Genomic DNA, 25,189 nt, shown 5'->3' with positions numbered 1-25,189 from the left:
CAGCTTGTAGCAACCTAACAACCTAAGGATTTATACAGAGGGTTATAAGTAGTTTATAAACTGCTCATTATTCGTTTATAAGGCACTACCCTAACTCCTCCATCCAAGAAGTCTCATCAATCTTTGTAGAAAACAACCAAAATTCTAAATATTATGTGCAGTTAGATAGCACACACAGGGTGAGGCATGTCATGCACACAACATGTGGCAAATACTACTAACCTTGGATGAGCATGAGGGTAATGAAATTACCAAGGGCTGATTATTATTAACTCTGAAGAAACGCGAGAAGAGAGTTCACTATAAAGTGAAGCCCCAACTCTAAGAGCTACATCTATAACGATGGAAAATACATTAGGATACAATTTATTGATTGATTTGTCCACCAAGATCCATGTCTGTCTGGTCATCACGAGTAACATTGAAAATAGGTCAAATGTCTAAATTCAAAAGCACTTACATGCTAGAATAAAACTATGACAGGATGGGACAGTGTGTAAGAGTTATTTCTGCGTTTTACAGCCCTCTAGTGTTAAAACCAGGGACAGCCCAACCCATGTAGGAACCCATACTAAAAAGCTTGAACTGCAACTTCGCAATGATTCTACACAAAGTATATTCTGGACTCGTTCGAGTGAAAAATAGCCTGACAAATTCATTTAAGATATTTCGCCCAACAATTTTTTTAAAGGGTATTCAAATCTATGCAAAATGCACGTTAGAATCCAAACGGAGCATTTTTTTGCGCAGTTTTGATAAATCCATACCGTTGGCTCTTTGGTCACATGACCCTACGCGAAGGATTGTGGGATTGTGGAGCACTGACGGTGGTTGTGGTTCTCTATCGCGAAAATATTTTCTATTTAATTTAATTCACACATAAACATGCCGGATTTGGCTGTTGAGAAAGTGATTGTCCATCCCTTGGTGCTCCTGAGTGTGGTGGATCATTTTAACAGGTAAATTATTCGAATGAGCTAGACAGTTGTTGATGATTGTTCAAAAATGTGGACTCACTGTTGTTTCCCAAATAACAGTGAAGTTTAGCTAGCTAGCTAGCTAGGTAACTAACGTAAACGACTAGCTAGCGGCAGCAAATTAACTTAGAGCAATCAAGCTAACGTTAGCTAACTAGCTACTGTGCAGCTAACTAGCTGATTCACCTCGGAAGGCTCTGATTCACCTACGTTACTGCTATCCAGTATAGCTAGTAGCTAGCTAACGTTAGATACACAAGTTCTCATATTACACAAATGGCAGGTTTCCTCAACGAATAGTGCATCGTTTATGCACTGTACTAGCTATTGTAACTAGCTAACGTTAACCAGCTTGTAACGCGTTAGCTCCATCCGCGCTCTCTAGTCAGGGATGTCACTGTCACAAGTGTGCAACAAAGGCAGTTCAGAAACTCTGTCTGTAGCTAACAGCCTACTCTTGTTCTGTATTTGATCAGAATCGGTAAAATTGGAAGTCAGAAGAGGGTTGTGGGTGTACTTCTCGGCTCATGGCATAAGAAGGTTATTGATGTGTCCAACAGCTTTGCAGGTGAGTTTCCTAACGTTACCTATTTCTACAACCACGATCCATTCTTTGATTACACTCTGGTTTCTTGTTGATCTGGCTGATTCTCTCTCCCCCCCTCCCCCCTTCTTCCAGTGCCATTTGACGAGGATGACAAGGATGATTCTGTGTGGTTCCTGGACCATGACTATTTGGAGAACATGTACAACATGTTCAAGAAAGTCAATGGTAAGTCTCAAGTTCTTTGTAACTTAGTGTGCATTTTAATAACACTAAATTCTACTCTACAATGTGATTTAGTGATTGAACATATATTCCCATTGTTTCAGCAAGGGAAAGAATAGTTGGTTGGTATCACACGGGCCCCAAACTACACAAGAATGACATTGCCATCAATGAACTCGTGAAGCAATATTGTACTAATTCTGTAAGTATAAGTACAACATTTTAGTTGAATTTAATACAAAATGTTGATGTAATTTTTTACTTAGCAATTACATATTACTACTGATGTCAGTGATATGAGTAAACATACTATGGTACAAAGATTTTAATTTGATTTTTTTGGTTGTTTATAGGTTTTAGTCATCATTGACGTGAAACCGAAAGACCTGGGTCTACCAACGGAGGCCTACATATCTGTGGAGGAAGTGCATGATGTATGTTTTTAACACGGGAATTATTGAATGAATGTAAAAGTGGAACTACAATTCTCTATTACCTCTGCAACAAAGTTTTATGCTGCATGTCAGTTTTACATCTACCACTTAGTGAAATCAAAAAATTGTAGGATTAGAAAGAATGTCACTGTACAAATCAAAGTTTATGTCGTGGAGCAAAGGATGCCTTTTGAGCTTTAATGTTGAGGAAAACTGACATTCACTTGAGAAGAAGGTCCAATGGTTGTAACATTCCTTTTGTTTTTAGGATGGCACTCCAACGTCCAAGACTTTTGAACATGTCACCAGTGAGATTGGTGCTGAAGAAGCAGAGGAAGTGGGAGTGGAGCATTTACTCCGGTAAGACATGACCCATGCATGTGTTTGTACTTGTCATTTGTCTTGAAGTTCAATATGTAAATGACTCATTCTTGTATTATTGCTCATCATTTTTTCAGACCAGATCTGGGTTCAAATACACGTATATTTAAGTATCTGGTACTGAATTTTTTTTTCCTGTTTTGAGTATTTTCAAATACACAGCCCAAAACAAGTACTTTCATTTGAGTATTTGAATGGTTATTTGTAAAAAAATAAATAATAATAATTGTATTTGAAACCATTTTCAAATACTTATTTCAAATACTATTTTCAAATACCTGGGTTAAGTGCATGGGTGTGTATTTGAGTCAGTGTATTTTCAAATGCTTTCCAAGTGTATTTCTAAATATACTGAACAAAAATATAATCACAACATGCAACACTTTCAAAGATTTTACTGAGTTACAGTTCATATAATTAAATCAGTCAATTGAAATAAATTCATTAGGCCCTAATCTATGGATTTCACCTGACTGGGAATACAGATCTGCATCTGTTGGTCACAGATACCTTTTTAAAGTAGGGGTATGGATCAGAACCAGTCATTATCTGGTGTGAACACCATTTGCCTCATGCAGCATGACACATCTCCTTCGCATAGAGTTTATCAGGCTGTTGATTGTGGCCTGTAGAATGTCTTCCCATTCCTCCAGCGAAGTTGCTGGATATTGACGGGAACTGGAACACGTTGTTATACATGTCACCCATTTAGCAAGATTGGGATGCTCTGGATTGACATGTCTGGTGAGTATGCAGGTCATGGAAGAACTGGGACATTTTCCTCTTCCAGGAATTGTGTACAGATCCTTGAGACATGGGGCCGTGCATTATCATGCTGAAACATGAGGTGGTGGATGAATGGCAAGACAATGGGCCTAAGGATCTCGACACAGTATCTCTGTGCGTTCAAATTGCCATCGATAAATTGCAATTGTGTTCGTTGTTCGTAGCCCAACCACCACCATTGGGGACTCTGTTCACAATGTTGACATCAGCTTATGAAACATGGGAGTATAAAATGTTTACATGTTGCGGTTATATTTTTCTTCAGTGTACACTAAAACATTCAATATTCTTTTCAAATAAAATGTTTCTGGATACGTACAGTACCAGTCAAAAGTTTGGACACACCTACTCATTCAAGGTTTTTTTTTTTTTTTACATTGTAGAAAGTAGTGAAGACATCAGAACTATGAAATAACACATGGAATCATGTAGTAAGCAAAAAAAAGTGTTAATCATATCAAAATATATTTTCAATTTGAGATTCTTCAAAGTAGCTACCCTTTGCCTTTGACAGCTTTGCACACTCTTGGCATTCTCTAAACCAGATTCATGAGGTAGTCACCTGGAATGCATTTCAATTGACAGGTGTGCCTTGTTAAAAGTTAATTTGTGGAATGTCTATCCTTAATGCATTTGAGCCAATGAGTTGTGTTGTGACAATGTAGGGGTGGTATACATAAGATAGCCCCATTTGTAAAAGACCAAGTCCATATTATGTCAAGAAACAGCTCAAATAAGCAAAGAGAAATGACAGTCTATAAGACATGAAGGTCAGTCAATGTGGAAAATTTCAAGAACTTTGAAAGTTTCTTCAAGTGCAGTCGCAAAAACAATCAAGTGCTATGATGAAACTGACTCTCATGAGGACCGCCACAGGAAAGGAAGACCCAGAGTTACCTCTGCTGCAGAGGATAAATTAATTAGAATTAACTGTACCTCAGATTGCAGCTCAAATAAATGCTTCACAGAGTTAAAGTATCAGACACATCTCAACATCAGCTGTTCAGAGGAGACTGCATGAATCAGGCCTTCATGGTTGAATTGCTGCAAAGAAACCACTACTAAAGGACAACAAAAAGATGAAGAGACTTGCTTGGGCCAAGAAACACAAGCAATGGACATTAGACCGGTGGAATCCTGTCCTTTGGTCTGATGAGTCCAAATGTACGATTTTTGGTTCCAGCCGGCGTGTCTTTGTGAGACGCAGAGTAGGTGAACGGAGGATCTCCGCATGTGTGGTTCCCACCGTGAAATATGGAGGAGGAGGTTTAATGGTGTGGGTGTGCTTTGCTGGTTACATGGTCTGTGATTTATTTAGAATTCAAGGCACACTTAACCAGCATGGCTACCACAGCATTCTGCAACGATACGCCATCCCATCTGGTTTGCGCTTAGTGGGACTATCATTTGTTTTTCAACGTGACAATGACCCAAAACACACCTCCAGGCTGTGTAAGGGGTATTTGACCAAGGAGAGTGATGGAGTGCTGCATCAGATGACCTGGCCTCCACAATCACCAGACCTCAACCCAATTGAGATGGTTTGGCATGAGTTGGACCGCAGAGTGAAGGAAAAGCAGCCAACAAGTGCTCAGCATACAGTGCCTTGCGAAAGTATTCGGCCCCCTTGAACTTTGCGACCTTTTGCCACATTTCAGGCTTCAAACATAAAGATATAAAACTGTATTTTTTTGTGAAGAATCAACAACAAGTGGGACACAATCATGAAGTGGAACGACATTTATTGGATATTTCAAACTTTTTTAACAAATCAAAAACTGAAAAATTGGGCGTGCAAAATTATTCAGCCCCTTTACTTTCAGTGCAGCAAACTCTCTCCAGAAGTTCAGTGAGGATCTCTGAATGATCCAATGTTGACCTAAATGACTAATGATGATAAATACAATCCACCTGTGTGTAATCAAGTCTCCGTATAAATGCACCTGCACTGTGATAGTCTCAGAGGTCCGTTAAAAGCGCAGAGAGCATCATGAAGAACAAGGAACGCACCAGGCAGGTCCGAGATACTGTTGTGAAGAAGTTTAAAGCCGGATTTGGATACAAAAAGATTTCCCAAGCTTTAAACATCCCAAGGAGCACTGTGCAAGCGATAATATTGAAATGGAAGGAGTATCCGACCACTGCAAATCTACCAAGACCTGGCCGTCCCTCTAAACTTTCAGCTCATACAAGGAGAAGACTGATCAGAGATGCAGCCAAGAGGCCCATGATCACTCTGGATGAACTGCAGAGATCTACAGCTGAGGTGGGAGACTCTGTCCATAGGACAACAATCAGTCGTATATTGCACAAATCTGGCCTTTATGGAAGAGTGGCAAGAAGAAAGCCATTTCTTAAAGATATCCATAAAAAGTGTTGTTTAAAGTTTGCCACAAGCCACCTGGGAGACACACCAAACATGTGGAAGAAGGTGCTCTGGTCAGATGAAACCAAAATTGAACTTTTGGCAACAATGCAAAACGTTATGTTTGGCGTAAAAGCAACACAGCTGAACACACCATCCCCACTGTCAAACATGGTGGTGGCAGCATCATGGTTTGGGCCTGCTTTTCTTCAGCAGGGACAGGGAAGATGGTTAAAATTGATGGGAAGATGGATGGAGCCAAATACAGGACCATTCTGGAAGAAAACCTGATGGAGTCTGCAAAAGTCCTGAGACTGGGACGGAGATTTGTCTTCCAAGACAATGATCCAAAACATAAAGCAAAATCTACAATGGAATGGTTCAAAAATAAACATATCCAGGTGTTAGAATGGCCAAGTCAAAGTCCAGACCTGAATCCAATCGAGAATCTGTGGAAAGAACTGAAAACTGCTGTTCACAAATGCTCTCCATCCAACCTCACTGAGCTCGAGCTGTTTTGCAAGGAGGAATAGGAAAAAATGTCAGTCTCTCGATGTGCAAAACTGATAGAGAGACACCCCAAGCGACTTACAGCTGTAATCGCAGCAAAAGGTGGCGCTACAAAGTATTAACTTAAGGGGGCTGAATAATTTTGCACGCCCAATTTTTCAGTTTTTGATTTGTTAAAAAAGTTTGAAATATCCAATAAATGTCGTTCCACTTCATGATTGTGTCCCACTTGTTGTTGATTCTTCACAAAAAAATGCAGTTTTATATCTTTATGTTTGAAGCCTGAAATGTGGCAAAAGGTCGCAAAGTTCAAGGGGGCCGAATACTTTCGCAAGGCACTGTATGTGGGAACTCCCTCAAGACTGTTGGAAAAGCATTCCAGGGGAAGCTGGTTGAGAGAATGCCAAAAGTGTGCAAAGTTGTCATCAGGGCAAAGTGTGGCTACTTTGAAGAATCAAATCTATTTTGATTTGATTAACATGTTTTTGGTTACTACATGATTCCAAATGTGTTATTTCATAGTTTTGATATCTTCACTATTATTCTACAATGTAGAAAATATTAAAAAAGAAAGAAAAACCCTTTGAATGAGTAGGTGTGTCCAAACTCTTGACTGGAACTGTACTTTAAATGTATATGAAAGTAATTGAAAAACTAGTATTTTAATCCAAGTCTGATTCTTACCATAAACATTTAAGGTCAGTTTTTCCACCAAAAAGGGAAACCGGTTGACTTAAAACATGCAAGTCACTAAAATGAAATGTTTTGTGTCTCTATCCAGAGACATCAAGGACACAACAGTTGGCACCCTGTCTCAACGCATCACCAACCAAGTGCATGGCCTAAAGGGCCTCAACTGCAAGTTAGTGGATATCAAAGGTTATTTGGACAAAGTTGCCGCAAGTAAGCTGCCCATCAACCACCAGATCATCTACCAGCTGCAGGACGTCTTCAACCTGCTGCCTGACGTCAACCTTCAAGAGTTCATCAAGGCATTTTACCTCAAGACCAATGACCAGATGCTGGTGGTTTACCTGGCTTCACTCATCCGCTCCGTGGTTGCTCTTCACAACCTCATCAACAACAAGGTCGCCAACCGAGATGCAGAGAAGAAGGAAGGCCAGGAAAAAGATGACAGCAAGAAAGAGAAGAAAGAGGACAAGGAAAAAGAGAAGGGAGACACTAAGAAAGATAAGAAGAAGGAGAAGAAATGAGGAAGTAATGGTAATTTCTGACTACAGACTGACTTTGTTTTTGTTCTTCCCACCTGTCAGATACTATCTTGTTGTTAAGACCCTCTCATTTTCAGAATGGATTAAAAGAGTGAAGGGAATTGGTCATTTGTTTGTCTACTCCACATAAGTCTAATCATTTTTCATTCTTATGCAGCCCATTTGGTTAATGTTGACAAAATACTAGTTTGCTATGGTTCAAAACTATTTTTATTCATTTCACAACAAACATGTTACTAATACAACATTGTAATTATCTTGTATCCTGCTCTCCTCCTCATTGTTGTCTCCTCACATGTTACCATAATAACCATACATATGTGTATTTGTGACAGAAAAGTGAGGTAACAGAAGGAGCAGTTATTTCCTCCATCTTTTTAAAGCTTTGCATTAGATCACAAAATGGCACAAATAGACTCATTTATGCATGATATATTAGATAACTAAACAGCTAGAGGCAACAAGTCAACAAATGCGTCACTGCTCCTATGAAATAACAGAACTGAAAATGACAGCTCCCTGTGAATACATACAGAGTGGTACACCAGTACTTAGAAGTAATCATCTATGAGGATATAGTGGAGAATCCTCTGTTAGTTGCTGAGGCAGTCATGTCATTCTCCTTGGGGCTGTCGCTGTCTTCCTTCTTAACTTTGATTCCAAGCAAGCTGCAGAGCTTCATCAGCCTCCAATCCACTATCTCCTCATCTGAGGGCTGTGGAACAGTGAACAGACAGCTCAGAATGGATAGCCAAGTGACCGCCTCAGTCAAAATGTACTGAGATATTGGTCCCTGTTGATTCTGATATATTGATGTTAATTTGACATCGTGTAAGATTGATGCACAGTACCTTGTGATGTATTAGCTCTTGAGTGAACGCCACCAGGATGACTGAGATGAACAGGTTCAGAACCACAAAGCTCATGACTATAATGAAGGAACCGACGACGAACGTACCAAGCACCGGGTTGTAATCAAGAACCTGGATTGGAAGGAGATGTTACCAAATTTAATCACTAAGCTACCATCATGACTACAGCAATAATCGGGGGTCTAGTAGAGCTGTCCTACTTTACTAACCTCGTCATAGTTGAAGATGCCCAGTTGCAAGCTGACCATGGTCAGAGCAGAATCCAGGAGAGTCCTATATGAGTACAGCTTCCAGCCATACATCAGATTAGACTGCAGACAGAGAATGATCACAGTTTACACTCACACTGCAAGTCGAGGGGACACCCATCATACACAAGCATAACATCACATAAGAAGAGAATGAGGATGAAGTTGGACTTCTAGGTTAGGTGTTTCAGAAAGACCCTTACAGTAGCACCAGGAATGCAATCAGATACCCCAGCACTGCATCTGCTGTGGCTGTCTCATGGAAACTGGCAAACCTGGATAGAGAGCGGAGAAGTTGAACATCCCACAGGAGCAACTGACCAACAATAGGGATAGAAGACTAGCAAAATAATAACAGAAACCCATGATACCCCAACCCAGTGTGAACTGGTCTTTATGGTTGTGGTAGTACTCCATGTCCCGGTTCCCTAGCAGGCTCCTCTTAATGAAGACAGACAGTGTGCTCCAACTCAGGAGGATGATGGCGAGCTCCAGCAGGTTCCACTTTGTCTTGAAGTAAGCCCACTTCTGCTGCTTCATCAGCTTGCCATGTGAGGAGAGGAGAACCGGAAGCATTGTATCACTGCCTTTATATTCTAATAAAGAACAGCATAAGAAAGCTGTGTAAAGAAAGGTTTACTTGAACATACATGTAGTAGAAGATAAAGAGGAAATAGATGACCTCAGAGGCCATGACAAAGATGTGGAGTCCACCGGTGGACTGGTATAGTCGGACACTGCAGCTCACTGCGAAACTGGAACACTCCTGAGAGAATAAGACAGGTGCTGACAATCTGAGTTTTGGATGCCTTTAAATACTTACTTTGTGCTGTATCATGGAGTGATATAAAAAACTGTCTCACCTACAGCTGTGGTCTCCAGCATGAGTGTGACAATGCAGAAGAGGTTGACATTGGCATTGTACACTGTGAACTCTACAAAGACTGCTCGGGTGAACATATCAAGCCAGGTGTTGTCAAACAGATACTGAAGGGTACTGCAGGGACAGAATACATGGATGAATAAAATAACATCTTTCTCTACCACAAAGACGGCTTAAACATTCAGCACTGTAAATGTTTATTTACCTGCTAGCATTCTGTGAGTCAGGGCCCAGGTCAACCACAAACCCCCCTCCCCTGTAGAGAACCACACTGCCCCAGATGGGTTGAGCTCTGAGTCGGGCCTGGGTTTGGTACTGCCAGGGGCTGCGGAGGGTCTTGGAGGTGTTTTCACTCGCAGAGCGGTTCCAGCCTGGCCCATAGGAGCCCATGTCCTCCACCTCCCATGAGTATGGAGCATGGCAGTCAGGTACAGCCATTTGGCAGGAGTTCTTTTTTATTACATTTTTAATTTGACCTTTATTTATACAGGTTTGTCTCATTGAGATAACATCTCTTTTCCAAGAGAGACCTGGTCAACGCTCCTAATGCCCGTCTTCTGCACCCTCACCTGGCAGAGATGGGCATTACCAACCAGTTTGGAGTTCCCATCTGTGATGAAACCTATAACACAGCATGCAAAAAATAACCAAAAGATAAAACGATAGCACGCTTTCACCTATACAATTTCTCTTTAACTTTTCATAAATGAATGTTCTCTATGAAATAAACATAATTTTTTAGAGAAGTATTTGCACCGGTGAACACATCTCTGTGGCTCATGCTGTCTGAGATCCCTTGGCTGAAGCTCTGCCGAATGTGCTGAGTCAGGAAGTAAGCTGATCACAGAAGACCAGATGTGGCCATCACGGAAATCCTTTGCCTTTTTCATGAAGAACAGATTACTGCAGAATATATTGTGTAAGAAGATTTAGTTACATGATGGACACTGGTCCTGGGATATATATATATTGGCATACCAAGGTGCATCCATGCTTTACCTCACCTGAATTTCTTCAAATCCATGTCAGAGGCAACAGGGAAGACTTTATCAAGGATGCACTTGCCCATATCTATGGCCAGCCATGAGTTACACAGGAAGTGCCACTTCTGTCCACTTTCTAGATCTTGCACTGTCCCTTTGTTTATATACCTGCATGAAAACCGTTATTGTCAACTACATCCACAATTTCAAACGTCAGCTTTAATTAACGTCAAATCCATCTGTCCCTCTACTACTGTGAGACATCCTCACCGTCCACTCTCCTACCAGGCAGGGTGCCCCCCTGAGTTGTCGTGCCACAGCCTGATGCTCTGCAGCTCCCCCAGAGAGAAGGGTGTGGTCAACAGGAACATATCCAGTGCACCCCTCTCAAACACAGGCTTGTCAGGGTCAGTGAGGTGGTGTGGCTCACTCTCTCCTTGCATGCCCAGCAGAGTCACAGTAACCTGCAGCATCAACACAGGGTCAGGGTGACTGAGTGTGGTTTTATCAGAGAACAGAATATGATGTCCTGCAGCAGTGGGAACTGTTGGTACTGACCTGAGAGGAGGTGGAAGCACCACGCCGATGCCCAGTGCTGATATTCAGTATGTAACAGTATTCAGCCATGGGGTCATTATCTTCCAATAATGTTACCTTCACCTACAAGAAGTAACACTTGAAGGTAAAACTCAGCATCAACAGCAAACCAACAGGATGATACATTCTCAAACTGGTAAATCTAAGCACTGTAAATCTGCTGATTGGATCACCAGAGTAGCATGTTCTCAAGGTGTCTGTATAGTCTGGACAAAAAGTGTCTAGAAAATGGCGGCAGCGATTGTTCAAGGCAGATCTTGGCTATGTCCTGGATGTCCTTCCTGCGTGCCCACACAACCACCAAGAGATAAGCAATGAAGATGGCACCAACAAAGCACACCACCACAGGGTTGTCTGAGAAGGTGGCAAAGAGCACAGTGGTACGGGACACATCCACAAGGTTGGGCATGATGAAGAAAGAGCTCCAGAAGAAGGTCAAATGGTTACATAAGCACTGAGTGACAAATGGCTTGGTTAAAGTACCAATCTAAAGAGACCAGTCAGTTTATGCATTTGATTTTGACAGTGCCTGGTTTCAGTGATGTGCCAATATTTATATTATAAGGTGTTGTGTAGTACTTGTTTAACTCACCCTGCAGCCATCTTCACTCCAGGTGGATAAGGTTTCATTCCAATACTTGCACTGAGCAGCAATGGAGGTGACAGTCACAGTGGCATTGACGGATTTAACCCCTGCTTCCACAATGGGCCTCACAACAAGATAGTGCACCCCAACTTTTCCTGTCAAATAATTGGGACCCAGGACCCAGGTGTATCTCTCTGTACCCAAAATAAACACAACACAAGCACATGTATCTTTCTAAACACTCAGTGTTTGTTCATTATGCTTCACAATAGTTCTATGTCTCTGCCATTTACAAAAAGTCAGTTCAGGAGGTTGATCACCTTGTGAATTGCCTTGGTGAGGAATCTGCGTCTTGGCCATATATTGCTTGTCCTTTGGGTAGTCTTTATACAAATGGTATGTCCTCTGAGGGCTCCATCTTTAGCACCAGTGTTATGTCTGGTGAAGGGACGTCAATCATCAGTGTGCTGTAGTTTCCCAGGTCAAGGATTGTGCTGTTCACCTGCCCACCTTCAAGTCTCGGCAAGAGGATCTGAGAATCATAGAAGATGTTGTAATATATACAATTGTAATCATAATTCTGTCTACTTGATCATATAGTCTTTAACGTATAAGTCTTGGACATTATCTTAGAAGATATACTGTAATTCTTTGACATCAAGGGCTCTCAAGAGAAAAGCTCCACTAAAATTGGTATACATTTGCAGCTTTCTGACCTCAGTCTCCCCAGACAGGTTCTCCACAGGGAGTGCTGATCCATCCTGTCTGGTGAGAGACACAGACCCCATGGCACCACTGATGTTACACCCCTCACTCCAAGAATAAGGGTTCTTCTCAAAACTCAGCATCTGTACAAATAAAGAAATGATGAGACAAGAGAGTGAGGGTTAAAACGTCTACAAAAGACTGATAGACAATTACTATATGAATAATTAACCAAATGAAACCCCCCCAATGCTTGACAGAAAAGAAAAAGACACTTTCACTGCCGTATTCACTTGCGTGATAAATCCCTCACTAACCTCCACACATTCACTCACAGACATTCACACTTTCTCTCACATCCACTGGTTCCTCTGGAGAAAGGACATCAGCACCCAGGGGAGGGAAGGAAAAGCTTGCAGAGGAGCTATCTGGGATGTTTATAGACTGCATCTGAATGCTATTTGGAGACATCCTAAGAGCAGAGAGTGCATAATATACTGTAACTCAATATTGAGGCAACTTAACAGTAGCATTTTGGTTTTGAGATATTGCATTTTAAATACAAATTACATATCTCAAATGACATTTATGTGACAGGCCTTTTTATATTGTAATGTTTCCACTCCAATGCTCTGTCTCTTACACACTCATCTCAGGGCTCTTGATAATGGCAGGCTCCTGACCAATGTTTTATCCATTTAACAGTACACTGCATATTGTCCATGCTGTTAATGAGAATCTTTGAGACCTTTCTCCGTGAAAGACAAACAAAATGCAGTAGTCCTGAAAAGTAACCATAGTTCATTACTGTCATCAGGGAACTCAGTGAAGCTATATACTGTATATCACCTGTGTGCTTGCATTTGAAGAGAATCCCAGGATATTGCTGGCTCCCTCTACAATTGGTGTAGCTGCCTGCACCATCTCCTCTTCTCCACCATGCTCACTGACATTCATGGAGAGGAGGGAAGAGCGGAGGTCTGCCACCAGGGGGCTAGCTTCTATCTGGAAAAGATCCACAGCCCAACATCGACCATTGGGAACTAAATCTCCGCTCTCTTTCAGTAATACATGTTTGGGAAAGATTATGTTTCCTTGCTTCCATATCCAAGTGTACCTGAGCAGCGGAATTGACCTCTTCTCCCCGCTTGATCCCTGCCACTGCTCTGGCTGTAACGCTTCCTGAGGAATGTTGTTGGGGACATTCTTCAGCACTGCAGTCATGGTGCTCAGCATCTGTTATCGCAGCTGCAACATCAATCAGAATACCTCACAAACATCCATCTAAAGACACACTTCCTTTTGTCTTGAACTTCATACTAATTTATCTTAACTTTTAGTTTAGTGTAATGTCTTATTTTCACCAATACACAGAGTCCCTAGACCAGGGATAGGCAACTTTGATGGGGTGGGGGGCACAAAAAATGTGAACTCATCATGAGGAGCTGCAGTGGCTCGCGGGTCTGCGTACCCTCATCCATAGCCACACATGCAGTCAACTGATTTTTGCATTCAATCCATTTATGCAGTTAAACTACTTATGGCTCTTAACTAAATGCATTACACCAGTAGCGAGAGCCGGCCCTAGTCTTTTGGGGGCCTTAAGCGAGACTTGGCCCTGCACCCAGTGGGACAATTGTTTTTACTGGTCCCGGCCCATGCTCCCTATGACCTTAGCATATTACCCCGTTCTCACCTCCTCCCTGACACCTTTCTGATCCTCACTGCCCTTATTCAGAATGCCGGACACAGACTTGAACATCTGTCCCAGGGTCTCCCCAGTGAGCAACCCCTGCTGCTGTAGCTGAGCGACAGTGTTCTCAACCACAGACTGCAGATTCTCCACTGAGGAACTGGAGTTGGATGGCCACACCTTGGTGGACAACATTCAAATGAGTGCTCCAGATACGACATTATAAATGTGAGCTCTATGGAGCAGAAAGGCAGGACAGATTCAATGCATTAAATAAGACATTCCAGGCCCTGACTTTCACTTGCAAAGCTCCTGTAACAAAACAGCTGATATAAATAAACAAGGAAATGTTTAATATTTTCCTATCTTCTGTCATTGTTTCTGATTGTATTTGGGTAGGTACCTTGGATAGTGGTTGAGATATTATAAACCTGCATGCTTCTGTTTTGCATGTCTCTGGTCTCAGAGATGCTGTCGTTGGCTCCAGACACCTGGAAGAGAAGCTGCACCGGGGCTCCCCGGTCCAGGGAGACACTAACATAGAGGTCTGAGTCTGGACACTCCCCCTCCTCAGCCATCACTGATCCCAGCAGGCCCTCCACAGGCTCCAGCAGACACACCTGCAGCTCAGTGGACACGCCCAAGACCGAGACCCCGTTAGAGGCATGCAGGGTCAGCTGGTGGCAGCCAGAGCCCAGCTGTTTCTCCACCTCTGGTCCCACTGTGATGTTGTGGGTGACGATTCCTCTGACTGCTGATGAATTGGCCACCAACATCTCACCACTGTGGAGTTTGTAGGTCACATTCGTACCTGTAGATAGCAAAGTTGTTTCATTTTATTTCAGCTCATGTTGGTTTTACTTACCAGCTTCTACTTCTACCTGGATTTGAAGGGGGCTTCCGTTACAGGGCCTTGCAGTTTGCACCATCTGTTGATTGGTTCATGTTATAGCACTTAATGATGCCAAACTCCCCGATGGGCTCCTGAATGGTGATGGCTTTCTTAGCTGTCACATGCCACTCACTGGTGGTACACTCCACCCGACCCATGAAGACACCCGGATAGGTGTATTTATGAACCATACTGCTCTCCAACCTGTGAGAGTGGAAACTCCATTAATTGTTAGTGATTTAGGGACTTTTTGCCATTGATGTTGGGCGATTTACATTACTCAGTTACTTACTCTTCTGGACTATAAGGATCGATGTTGTGCCCATCTCCAGCACTTAGAGTGCAGGTCAGGTTGCCCTGGAATGGATGGAGAAGCCACTTCAATGTTATGGAGACATTGTCAAAAAACAGAAGCCAACTTGCTCATTAATAAGTGGAGACCAGTGGACCACAGACATGGCTAGGTTAGATTGTGACTGTGTGTGCTAGCCACCACTCATAATGTGTTGAAATACAACATTAGAAAAAACGTAAATCGAGGCCTTCACTAGCTGAAAACACATTTGGATATTTAAATGGATGTAGAAGGGAGGGAAGGAGAGACAGTGACAGGGGTAGAATGTTCTGACCATCTCTGCAGTTGTATTCCACAGACAGGTAGCTTCCAATCCCTGTGCATGGTTCACCAAAGGAGGCCACATTTGCTGTGGCCTGGCACGCCTGCAGCCCATGGCAGTCTCCTGGAAATAATGTACATTAAATAGAGATATGAGAGGGGAAGAAATAGAAGAGGAGAGTTTCCATCGTAATTGTCATCAAAATCATCAATAAGATCATCATCCACATTATCATTATAATACACTTATCCAAGTGCTCTGAAAATATTTTTGAAAACAGCAGGTCTGAGACAGGCTACATTCATTGTAGCTGGGGATTTTAACAAGGCTAATCTGAAAACAAGACTCCCTAAATTCTATCAGCATATTGATTGTGCAACCAGGGCTGGTAAAACCCTGGATCATTGTTATTCTAAATTCCGAGACGCATATTAGAACCTCGCATACAAAGCCCTCCCCCGCCCTCCTTTCGGAAAAACTAACCACGACTCCATTTTGTTGCTTCCAGCCTATAGACAGAAACTTAAACAGGAAGCTCCCGCGCTCAGGTCTGTTCAACGCTGGTCCGACCAGTCTGATTCCACGCTTCAAGATTGCTCCGATCACGTGGACTGGGATATGTTCCGCATTGAGTGAAATAACAACATTGATGAATACGCTGATTCGGTGAGCGAGTTTATTAGCAAGTGCATCGGCAATGTCGTACCCACAGCAACTATTAGAACATTCCGAAACCAGAAACCGTGGATTGATGGCAGCATTTGCATAAAACTGAAAGCTCGAACCACTGCTTTTAATCAGGGAAAGGTGACCGGAAACATGACCGAAAACAAACAGTGTAGCTATTCCCTCCGCAAGGCAATCAAACAAGCTAAGCGTCAGTATAGAGACAAAGTAGAGTCGCAACTCAACGGCTCAGACACAAGAGGTATGTGACAGGGTCTATAGTCAATCACGGATTACAAAAAGAAAACCAGCCCCGTCGCGGACCAGGATGTCTTGCTCCCAGACAGACTAAACAACTTCTTTGCTCGCTTTGAGGACAATACAGTGCCACAGTATCCACATTGACGGGACAGTAGTGGAGAGGGCAGTAAGTTTTAAGTTCCTCGGCGTACACATCAAGTACAAACTGAATTGGTCCACCCACACAGACAGCGTGGTGAAGAAGGCGCAGCAGCGCCTCTTCAACCTCAGGAGGCTGAAGAAATTTGGCTTGTCACCAAAAGCACTCACAAACTTTTACAGATGCACAATCGAGAGCATCCTGTCGGGCTGTATCACCGCCTGGTACGGCAACTGCTCCGCCCACAACCGTAAGGCTCTCCAGAGGGTAGTGAGGTCTGCACAACGCATCACCTGGGGCAAACTACCTGCCCTCCAGGACACCTACACCACCCGATGTCACAGGAAGACCATAACGATCATCAAGGACAACAACCACCCGACTGCCTGTTCACCCTGCTATCATCCAGAAGGCAAGGTCAGTACAGGTGCATCAAAGCAGGGACCGAGAGACTGAAAAACAGCTTCTATCTCAAGGCCATCAGACTGTTAAACAGCCACCACTAACATTGAGTGGCTGCTGCCAACATACTGACTCAACTCCAGCCATTTTAATAATGTAAAAGTTGATGAAAAATGTATCACTAGCCACTTTAAACAATGTCACTTTTATATGTTTACATACCCTACATTACTCATCTCATACTGAATGTATATACTGTACTCGATACCATCTACTGCATCTTGCCTATGCCGTTCTGTACCATCACTCATTCATATATTTTCATGTACATTTTCTTCATTCCTTTACACTTGTGTGTATAAGGTAGTTGTTGTGAAATTGTTAGGTTAGATTACTCGTTGGTTATTACTGCATTGTCGGAACTAGAAGCACAAGCATTTCGCTCCACTCTCATTAACATCTGCTAACCATATGTATGTGACAAATAACATTTTATTTGATTTAGATTTTTAGTGAGTTTGGTACACAGCCGGTGGATAGAGAGACGTTTATTATGTTCAAAATAGGAGGGCCAAGCACAGGAAGCAGCTCTTTCAGTAGTTTAGTTGGAATAGGGTCCAGTATGCAGCTTGAAGTTTTAGAGGCCATGATTATTTTCATTGTGTCAAGAGATATAGTACTAAAACACTTGAGTGTCTCCCTTGATCCTAGGTTCTGGCAGAGTTGTGCAGGAAAACGCAGATTTAAAGAGGAGTCCGTAATTTGCTTTCTAATGATCATGATCTTTCCCTCAAGAAGTTCATGAATTTATCACTGCTGAAGTGAAAGCCATCCTCTCTTGGGGAATGCTGTTTTTTTAGTTAATGTTTCAATAGTATCAAAAAGAACATTTGGATTATTCTTATTTTCCTCAATTAAGTTGGAAATAGGATGATCACGTAGCAGTGAGGGCTCTTCGATACTGCACGGTACTGTCTTTCCAAGCTAGTCGGAAGACTTCCAGTTTGGTGTGGTGCCATTTCCGTTCCAATTTTCTGGAAGCGTGCTTCAGATTATCATAATGCTTAGTCTATTTGCCATTCATACATGAAGCACTAGCTTAAGCAATGGCTTAAACCTAAGGTCCGAATTTAGTGCAGTACTTTTAGATTTAATTTTCGGTATTACAACCATTTAAAACGTGCATATTTTGTGACTTTGCTTTCAGTCTTGACATTGTACCAGCATCTGAACCTCTATTATGGTTTTTGTGAAGACACGAAGACATCTTTTGTGGTGCTTTGTACAATGAAGTTTTAGCGCTGCCTCAGTGCATCTGGTGCCGTTGTTGAAGTGGTGTGTGTCTTACAATATTTACAGTTCTGCTCTCTGCTTTGCAAATTATTGCATGTTCTACGAGCTCAATGTTTAAATATGTTTCGTGATAGCTTCTTGCTTAAGTGGAATTAAGTTGAATTGCTGCCTCTGTTGAATTGATGGGCCCTTTATGGAATCTGTGTTTGGTTTACAATATTTACATTTCTGCTTTTTACTTTAAGCAGCGTGTCCTAAAAGTGCAATTATCAAATACTGCACAGCAGGCAATTACTTTGACCCATTAAAAGCACTGTGCTTAAAAGCCCAGTGCAGTCAAAAACGGGATTTCCTGTGTTTTATATATATATATTTCTACTCTATTAGGCTGGAATAATACTGTGAAATTGTGAAAAGTATGATAATGCCCTTTTAGTGTAAGAGCTGTTTGAAAAGACTGCGTGAAATTTCAGTCTGTTTTGGTGGGTTGGAGTGTTGGCCTGTCTGGCGACATCACCAGGCGATAAATTAGTTAATAGACCAATAAGAAATATAGTTCAATCCAAACCTCTCTGCCAATAACAGCTAGTTTTCAGTTTCCCAGACAACTCCCAGACAGTCCTTGCAAAATTCTTGCTTTAGAAATGGCTCTATGCTAACAAGCTATTTTTGTTACTTTTTGACCATTTTAATTGAAAACGATCACAGTAAGGTACTTAGTTGTTACCCAGAAATGATTGGATATTGAGATAAAAATGGCTGCATTGGACCTTTAATGTTCTTACTCATCCAATGTAAGAACAAGACTATTCTTGAAACAATAGTCAAACCAAAACATATATCAATATACTGAGTGATGGACAAAATACACCTTGCACAATATTTCAACAGTTTTAAAAACATTAGACTTCACACCATACCTGTCACTGAATCTACAACATCTATCCAGGTACACTCCTCCTGTGTGGAGGTGGCTGAAGAAGTGGGACTCGTCCGGCAGTAGTGAACGGTCTTACGACCTTAGAAGCTGTCATCAATCTCTATCACCTGACCAGAACCACACTGTAGTGTGGCATTGTGGTCAGCACAAGCAATGGAGTGCCCAGATTCTGAGACAAATGAGAACATAAGGTTTAACAATTACAGAGTGAAAGGGAATAGCAAGAGCATACAGTATATTTCTCGCTACCTTGTTATTCTGCATACATGCACACACAGATGCATGCACGCATGCGTGCACACACACACGCAACAAATACAAACCAAATTGGCAGATGAAGTGCAGCTCCTGGCTACAGTTGCTTGTTGCCTCCCACTGAAACCCTGAGCTCCTCAGTATGTGACCACAGCCAGCCCCTGGATCAGGGTCGTTCACCCAGTTAGAGTAGCTGACATCAGAGCCATCAAGCCAGGAGAGAGGACCTGAGGATTTACAGCACAAACACCAATGAAAGTATTATATTATATATACACTGAGGGTACAAAACATTAGGAACACCTGCTCTTCAAAGGAGAGGAAATAAAGTATTATATTCTATATACACTGAGGGTACAAAACATTAGGAACACCTGCTCTTCAAAGTAGAGGAAATAAAGTATCATATTCTATATAGAGTATATATAAGTATTCTATTTTATTCTATTCTATTTGTGACATATATTCCTACAAAATGATATCCCAGCTGTACATTCAGATACATCATTCTGTTAACACTCGAATACACATAATAAAACACTTAAAAAGCAGAAGAAGGGATATGACATCAGAAAACAAAGTCACAGGAGCCGGCTGTGAGTAGGGGATAAAACTGGTCCTTTGTGTGGGAATAAAAAAGCCCTGTCAAAATCAAGGGACTGGACAGCATACCCTATTGAAGACCCTATTGAATGAGACGTGTTCCTCATCAGCCAGGTGCTGCTTAAAGGAGATATACAATTGTGACTGTCTCCTAGCGTGTGAGATAAATACATTATAAATCTCCCAGCGATAGACAGACAGGCCAGCTGACTTGAGAGGTAGCCACCAAACCCATCCTGTGTCTACTTCCAGTTTTACTGGCAGATCAAAGAAGGTCCACTGATAAAACAAGACCAAGAGTACCATCTTTGTCTCAGGAGAAGTGGTAGGCAGTTGGGCGGATCATGTTAGTTTTGGAGACTGGGAATTGAGCTGATTTCTGATTAAAATAATCGTGAAAAAACAGAACAGCTCAGTGAAGGAGTAGGATTATTCTATGAAAAAAACAACAACCCCAAAACACTATTACCTCTTTCAAATATCAATTAAATATTTAGGCCTAGTCTTACACAAAGTCGTCATGGTCAATTCCATGGTAATGTACAGTACATTCGGAAAGTATTCAGACCCTTTCACTTTATCCACCTTTTGTTACGTTACAGCCTTATTCTAAAATGGATTAAATTGTTTTTTATCTTCATCAATCTACACACAATACCCCATAATGACAAAGCGAAAGCATTTTATTTATTTTTATTTAATTAATTTAGAATAAGTCTGCAATGTAATACAATTTAGAAAAATTGAATGGGTCTAAGTACTTTATATTTGGTGACAGAAGTTCAGTAAATTCACCCTCAGCTTTTTATGTGACCACGTTTTCCAAAAACTCAGTTAAATATTTGCTCTGAATTAAGATTCAAAAGATGTCTGCAGAAACAATCTGGTGTTAGCTATGACATGAAACCTTAAACCTCTTTTTGATTATTGAATTACAGTAATGAAGTGGATTTACACACATGATAACATCATCATGGGTCCCTGATCTGTACTACACAGAAATATATAATTATGGATATAAATGTCATTCTCTTCCTGGTGATGTCACCTTTAATAGGTACACACAGGTATATGTTATATCCACCTTTGCATATTTGGGTATTATTCTACACACTGGCTATTATTTTAACGAGCTCCTCCCAAAACAAGACAACATTTTATTGGTTTGGATAGGATCAAATCTGAACCAATCATAGACGTCGTTGAACTTGTGAGAGTTTTTGTGCTAGATGTTTTCTAAGACCCCTTTTCCATCTGTTTGATTAACAGTCAAAGACTTTGCTTGTTATTCCTAAAATTTAGGATAGAAAATGGTTGAAAAATGTATATATTCCTTCATTTAAAAAAATGTAGCTTTCATTTGATGCCAGATTTGACATGATCCTATGAACTTCTCTTGTTAGTGCTAATGGATCCTTTGACATAGAATCCCCTCATATCATGGCAATTTCATAAGAATTTAAATCATACACTCTAACACGTAATAAAATAACTTCTTGCAAATACATCCTTGCACAAGACAGTCTGCTCTCAACCTTTGATTTCCATAATCATATCTATTATTATACAATATATTGATGGCAATTAGTGTTTTCTTAAGTTGTCCTCTTACCCTCAGCAGCAGCAAAGTCCAGTTTTAGGTTTGGGGAGGCGGGTGCCAGAGCCAGCCACCAGTCCTGCTCCGGCTGCAGGTGCATCTGTAGGAACTGCTGGGTTCCGTCATTTAAAATGAAGGCCAGGTGTCCACCACCCTGCTCACACCAGCGCTGTGCACTAAGGAAGGAACTTGAACGTGGTAGACTCAGAAACTCATAACAGGAGCCTTCAATGCCCTCTTGGTACTCTGGGCAGGATAGAGGTGCTATCTCATCCTCAGCACAAGACAGGCTTAAGAGGAGAGTCATCAAGAGCAATACAGAGATATTAGTGTTGTCCATCTTCACCCCTTCACATGTGCACTGTTACAGGCAGCCTGGTGACATGCTGTCTTTAAAGGGGACTGACATCAACAATTCCCTGCCACAACTTCAACATCACAGAATGATCTGTTCTGGATCCAACAAAGGTCTGTCCGCCTTGCAGTCTGGCTTTGTGAGTTTCCATTGGACGATGTATCCTTGTTCACAAACAAACAGATTCACAAACAAACAGAGCAAAGGCCTACGGTGAATGGGCTGTAATAAGGTCCTCTGGCTCCTCTGTTAACAGCCTCTGAGTATTATTGTTCCTTTAAGGCTGCCGATGATGGAGCAGCCATTGCAGCTTGCACGCAGTATATGATGATTGTGTCCAGTAGGCAGTGCTATAGACTCCAGTAGGCTACTCTGGTTAGAGAGAGACCTTTATACTGTATATCCAACTACTATTCCAACCCTAGCAGAATCCCTAACCTGTCTTATTCAAATGATAAGAAATCAATACATTTTTACAGTCAGAATTTCCTCTTCGAAGTATATCAAGGACTTAAAAATCATATATCAAGATAGTTGTAATTTTTAGAGACACAATTAACTATATTATTATGCAAGTCAGTTAAGAACAAATTCTTATTTACAATGATGGCCTATACTGGCCAAACCTGGACGATGCTGGCCAATTGTGCACCATGCTATGGGACTCCTAATCATTGCCGGTTGTGATACAGCCTGGATTCAAACCAGGGTGTCTGTAGTGATGCCTCTAGCCCTGAGATGCTGTGCCTTGGACCGCTGCGCCACTCGGGAGTCTCTCTAGAGTTCCCGCTCTCAACCCAGTACTATACTGCCAGTCACTTTGGCGTCCCTTTCATAGGGGAACGAGGAAAACTTAATCAAATAAAAGCCTGCATTTCAACAGATTATATTATTAGACTTTTAAAAGCCGATAAAAAATATATTGCAATGTAGTCAATGACCACTTGTATTGTGGCAATAAGAAAAGGCAATAAGTATTTTCAGAAATCAAATAAAAAAACAAAGTTTTTTTCAATAACGAAATAATAAAGTGCTGACACTTGTACTACCTGTCTCAGCTAAAGTGTGGTGGAAAACACTCAGTAGGGTCTTTACTAACCAAATATGTGTAGTTTTGGAGGGGGACTGTGGCGTACATATCAGGAGCACTTTGTTCTCCACCCCCTCCATAGCCCCCAAAACAATAGATTATTATTAAGATCAGTTTATTAGTCAATTGCACACAAGGTCCAACTGAAATTTTACTTCCGCCTTTTAACCCAACCCCTCTTAAAGACACACATACATACACATACATATACAGTGTGGCAGCCCAACGCACCTCTCCAAAACCTGTATACAGTGTCTTCGGAAAGTATTCAAACCCCTTGACTTTTTCCACATTTTGTTACGTTACAGCCTGATTAAATAGTTTTTTCCCTCATTAATCTACACGCAATACCCCATAATGATTTTTTGTGCTCATTTATTAAAATAAAAAACTGAAATAATACTTTTAGATAAGCATTCAGACCCTTTACTCAGTACTTTGTTAAAGTACCTTTGGCAGCAATTACAGCCTCGAGTCTTCTTGGGTATGACGCTACAAGCTTGGCACACCTGTATTTGGGGAGTTTCTCCCATTCTTCTCTCCAGATCCTCTCAAGCTCTGCTCAGTTTGGCCGGGCGGCCAGCTCTAGGGAAAAGTCTTGGTGGTTCCAAACGTCTTCCATTTCAGAATGAAGGAGGCCTCTGTGTTCTTGGGGACCTTCAATCCTGCAGACATTTTTTGCTATCCTTCCCCTGATCTCTACGGACAATTCCTTCAACCTCATGGCTTTGTTTTTGCTCTGACATGCACTGTCAACTGTTCGAACTCATATAGACAGGTGTGTGCCTTTCCAAATCATGTCCAATCAATTGAACTTACCACAGGAGGACTCCAATGAAGTTGTAGAAACATCTTAAGGCTGATCAATGGAAACAGGATGCACCTGAGCTCAATTTCGAGTCTCATAGCAAAGGGTCTGAATACTTATGTAGGTATTTTTATTTTAGTATTTTTATTCATTTAATACATTTTAGAATAAGGCTGTAACGTAACAAAATGTGGAAAAAGTCAAGGGGTCCGAATACTTTCCAAAGGCACTGTATGTAAAGTACATATACAGGTTTGGGAAAGGTGCGGGGGGATGCCACACAGGTCGCCCAGGAGCTGTTTTGTGGGGGGGTTAAGCGACTTGCTCAAGGGCACAGCGGCGGGCAATGGCATCTAGAATTTGATACCAGCACCTCTTCGGTCTCAGCTAAAGTGGGGTAGAAAATATTCAGTAGGCTCTCTACTAACCAAATGTGGTTAGTTTTTGAGGGGGACTGTGTCGCATGGCCTGCTGCTGGCTGCTCTGGGTAGGTCGAGGCCTCCCACTGGGTGCGAGCGGGTCTGCTCCTCACTGTGTACCAAGGTTAACCTTAATGTTTCTAGGGGTTACCTGGTTTTTCCTGCCAGTAGCATATTTTTGACTCAAAGATTAAGCCATGCAAGTCTAAGTACACAAGGCTGGGGTACCAGAGCCGGGAGGTCCTATACGCTCACTACGCAAGTTGCTTGGGCCCTGCAAATTATGCAAGGGCCCCGCCTCCCCCTTGTGTCAAAGCGGGTGTCAGTGTTTACAACTTCAATGTGAGGATGAAGCGGATCTATCCTTCTGGTCACAAAAAGATTTTAAAAACACAGCACCGTGAGAGTGAATTGCGGGAACAGAAATCAGGTAAAATTGTGTTCTCTCCTCTCCAAGTTTGATGTCAGCAAATAACAGTAATGTGAAGTTGATGTGCTGTAGCTTACAGTGCATCTCTCTCTAGTCTGTCTTGCTAACCTAGTGGGCAGTGCATCTCTTGGTCTGTCTGTGTCTTGCTGGCTTGCCAGCCACTTCCAGGGCTGTGTTCTGCGACTTTGTGCCTGACAAAAGTGAGAGTGAAATATAACTATTTATTATGTTTGATAAACAGCAACGGGCAACGGTGTTTATAAATTGCAGCTCGGAAAAGATAACCGCTTCACGCAGGGAACATGCGTTCATATGCACGTGCACAAAATGAAACTTTCCATGCAGCAACCTCTGTGGGGACCAGTCCAGACAATATATGGGTGTGGTGACACTCCTCATAT

At 41.8% G+C, this 25,189-nt stretch overlaps 1 protein-coding gene and 1 pseudogene across 1 annotated transcript; one reads left to right on the top strand and one right to left on the bottom strand.

The window, feature by feature from the left end:
- The first annotated feature begins 780 nt into the window (after window positions 1-780).
- On the top strand, window positions 781-10,200 carry LOC139384524 (26S proteasome non-ATPase regulatory subunit 7). Its single transcript, XM_071129354.1, has 7 exons — window positions 781-959; window positions 1,454-1,545; window positions 1,657-1,749; window positions 1,851-1,948; window positions 2,100-2,180; window positions 2,449-2,540; window positions 7,004-10,200. The coding sequence occupies exons 1-7, from the start codon at window positions 886-888 to the stop codon at window positions 7,434-7,436; spliced, it is 963 nt and encodes a 320-aa protein (XP_070985455.1). The 5' UTR covers window positions 781-885; the 3' UTR covers window positions 7,437-10,200.
- Window positions 8,020-21,993, bottom strand: LOC139384556 (polycystin-1-like protein 2; annotated as a pseudogene).
- Window positions 21,994-25,189: the final 3,196 nt, after the last annotated feature.

The sequence above is a fragment of the Oncorhynchus clarkii genome, chromosome 26, assembly GCF_045791955.1.
Source record: "Oncorhynchus clarkii lewisi isolate Uvic-CL-2024 chromosome 26, UVic_Ocla_1.0, whole genome shotgun sequence".
NCBI classification, from domain to species: domain Eukaryota; kingdom Metazoa; phylum Chordata; class Actinopteri; order Salmoniformes; family Salmonidae; genus Oncorhynchus; species Oncorhynchus clarkii.
This window is presented reverse-complemented; position numbering and strand designations above follow the sequence as displayed.

Coding starts and splice junctions, on each gene's coding strand:
- LOC139384524 (XM_071129354.1), top strand. CDS start 886: ATGCCGGATTTGGCTGTTGAGAAAGTGATTGTCCATCCCTTGGTGCTC. Junction 960..1,453: donor GTGGTGGATCATTTTAACAG/GTAAATTATTCG, acceptor GTATTTGATCAG/AATCGGTAAAATTGGAAGTC. Junction 2,181..2,448: donor CTGTGGAGGAAGTGCATGAT/GTATGTTTTTAA, acceptor TTTTGTTTTTAG/GATGGCACTCCAACGTCCAA.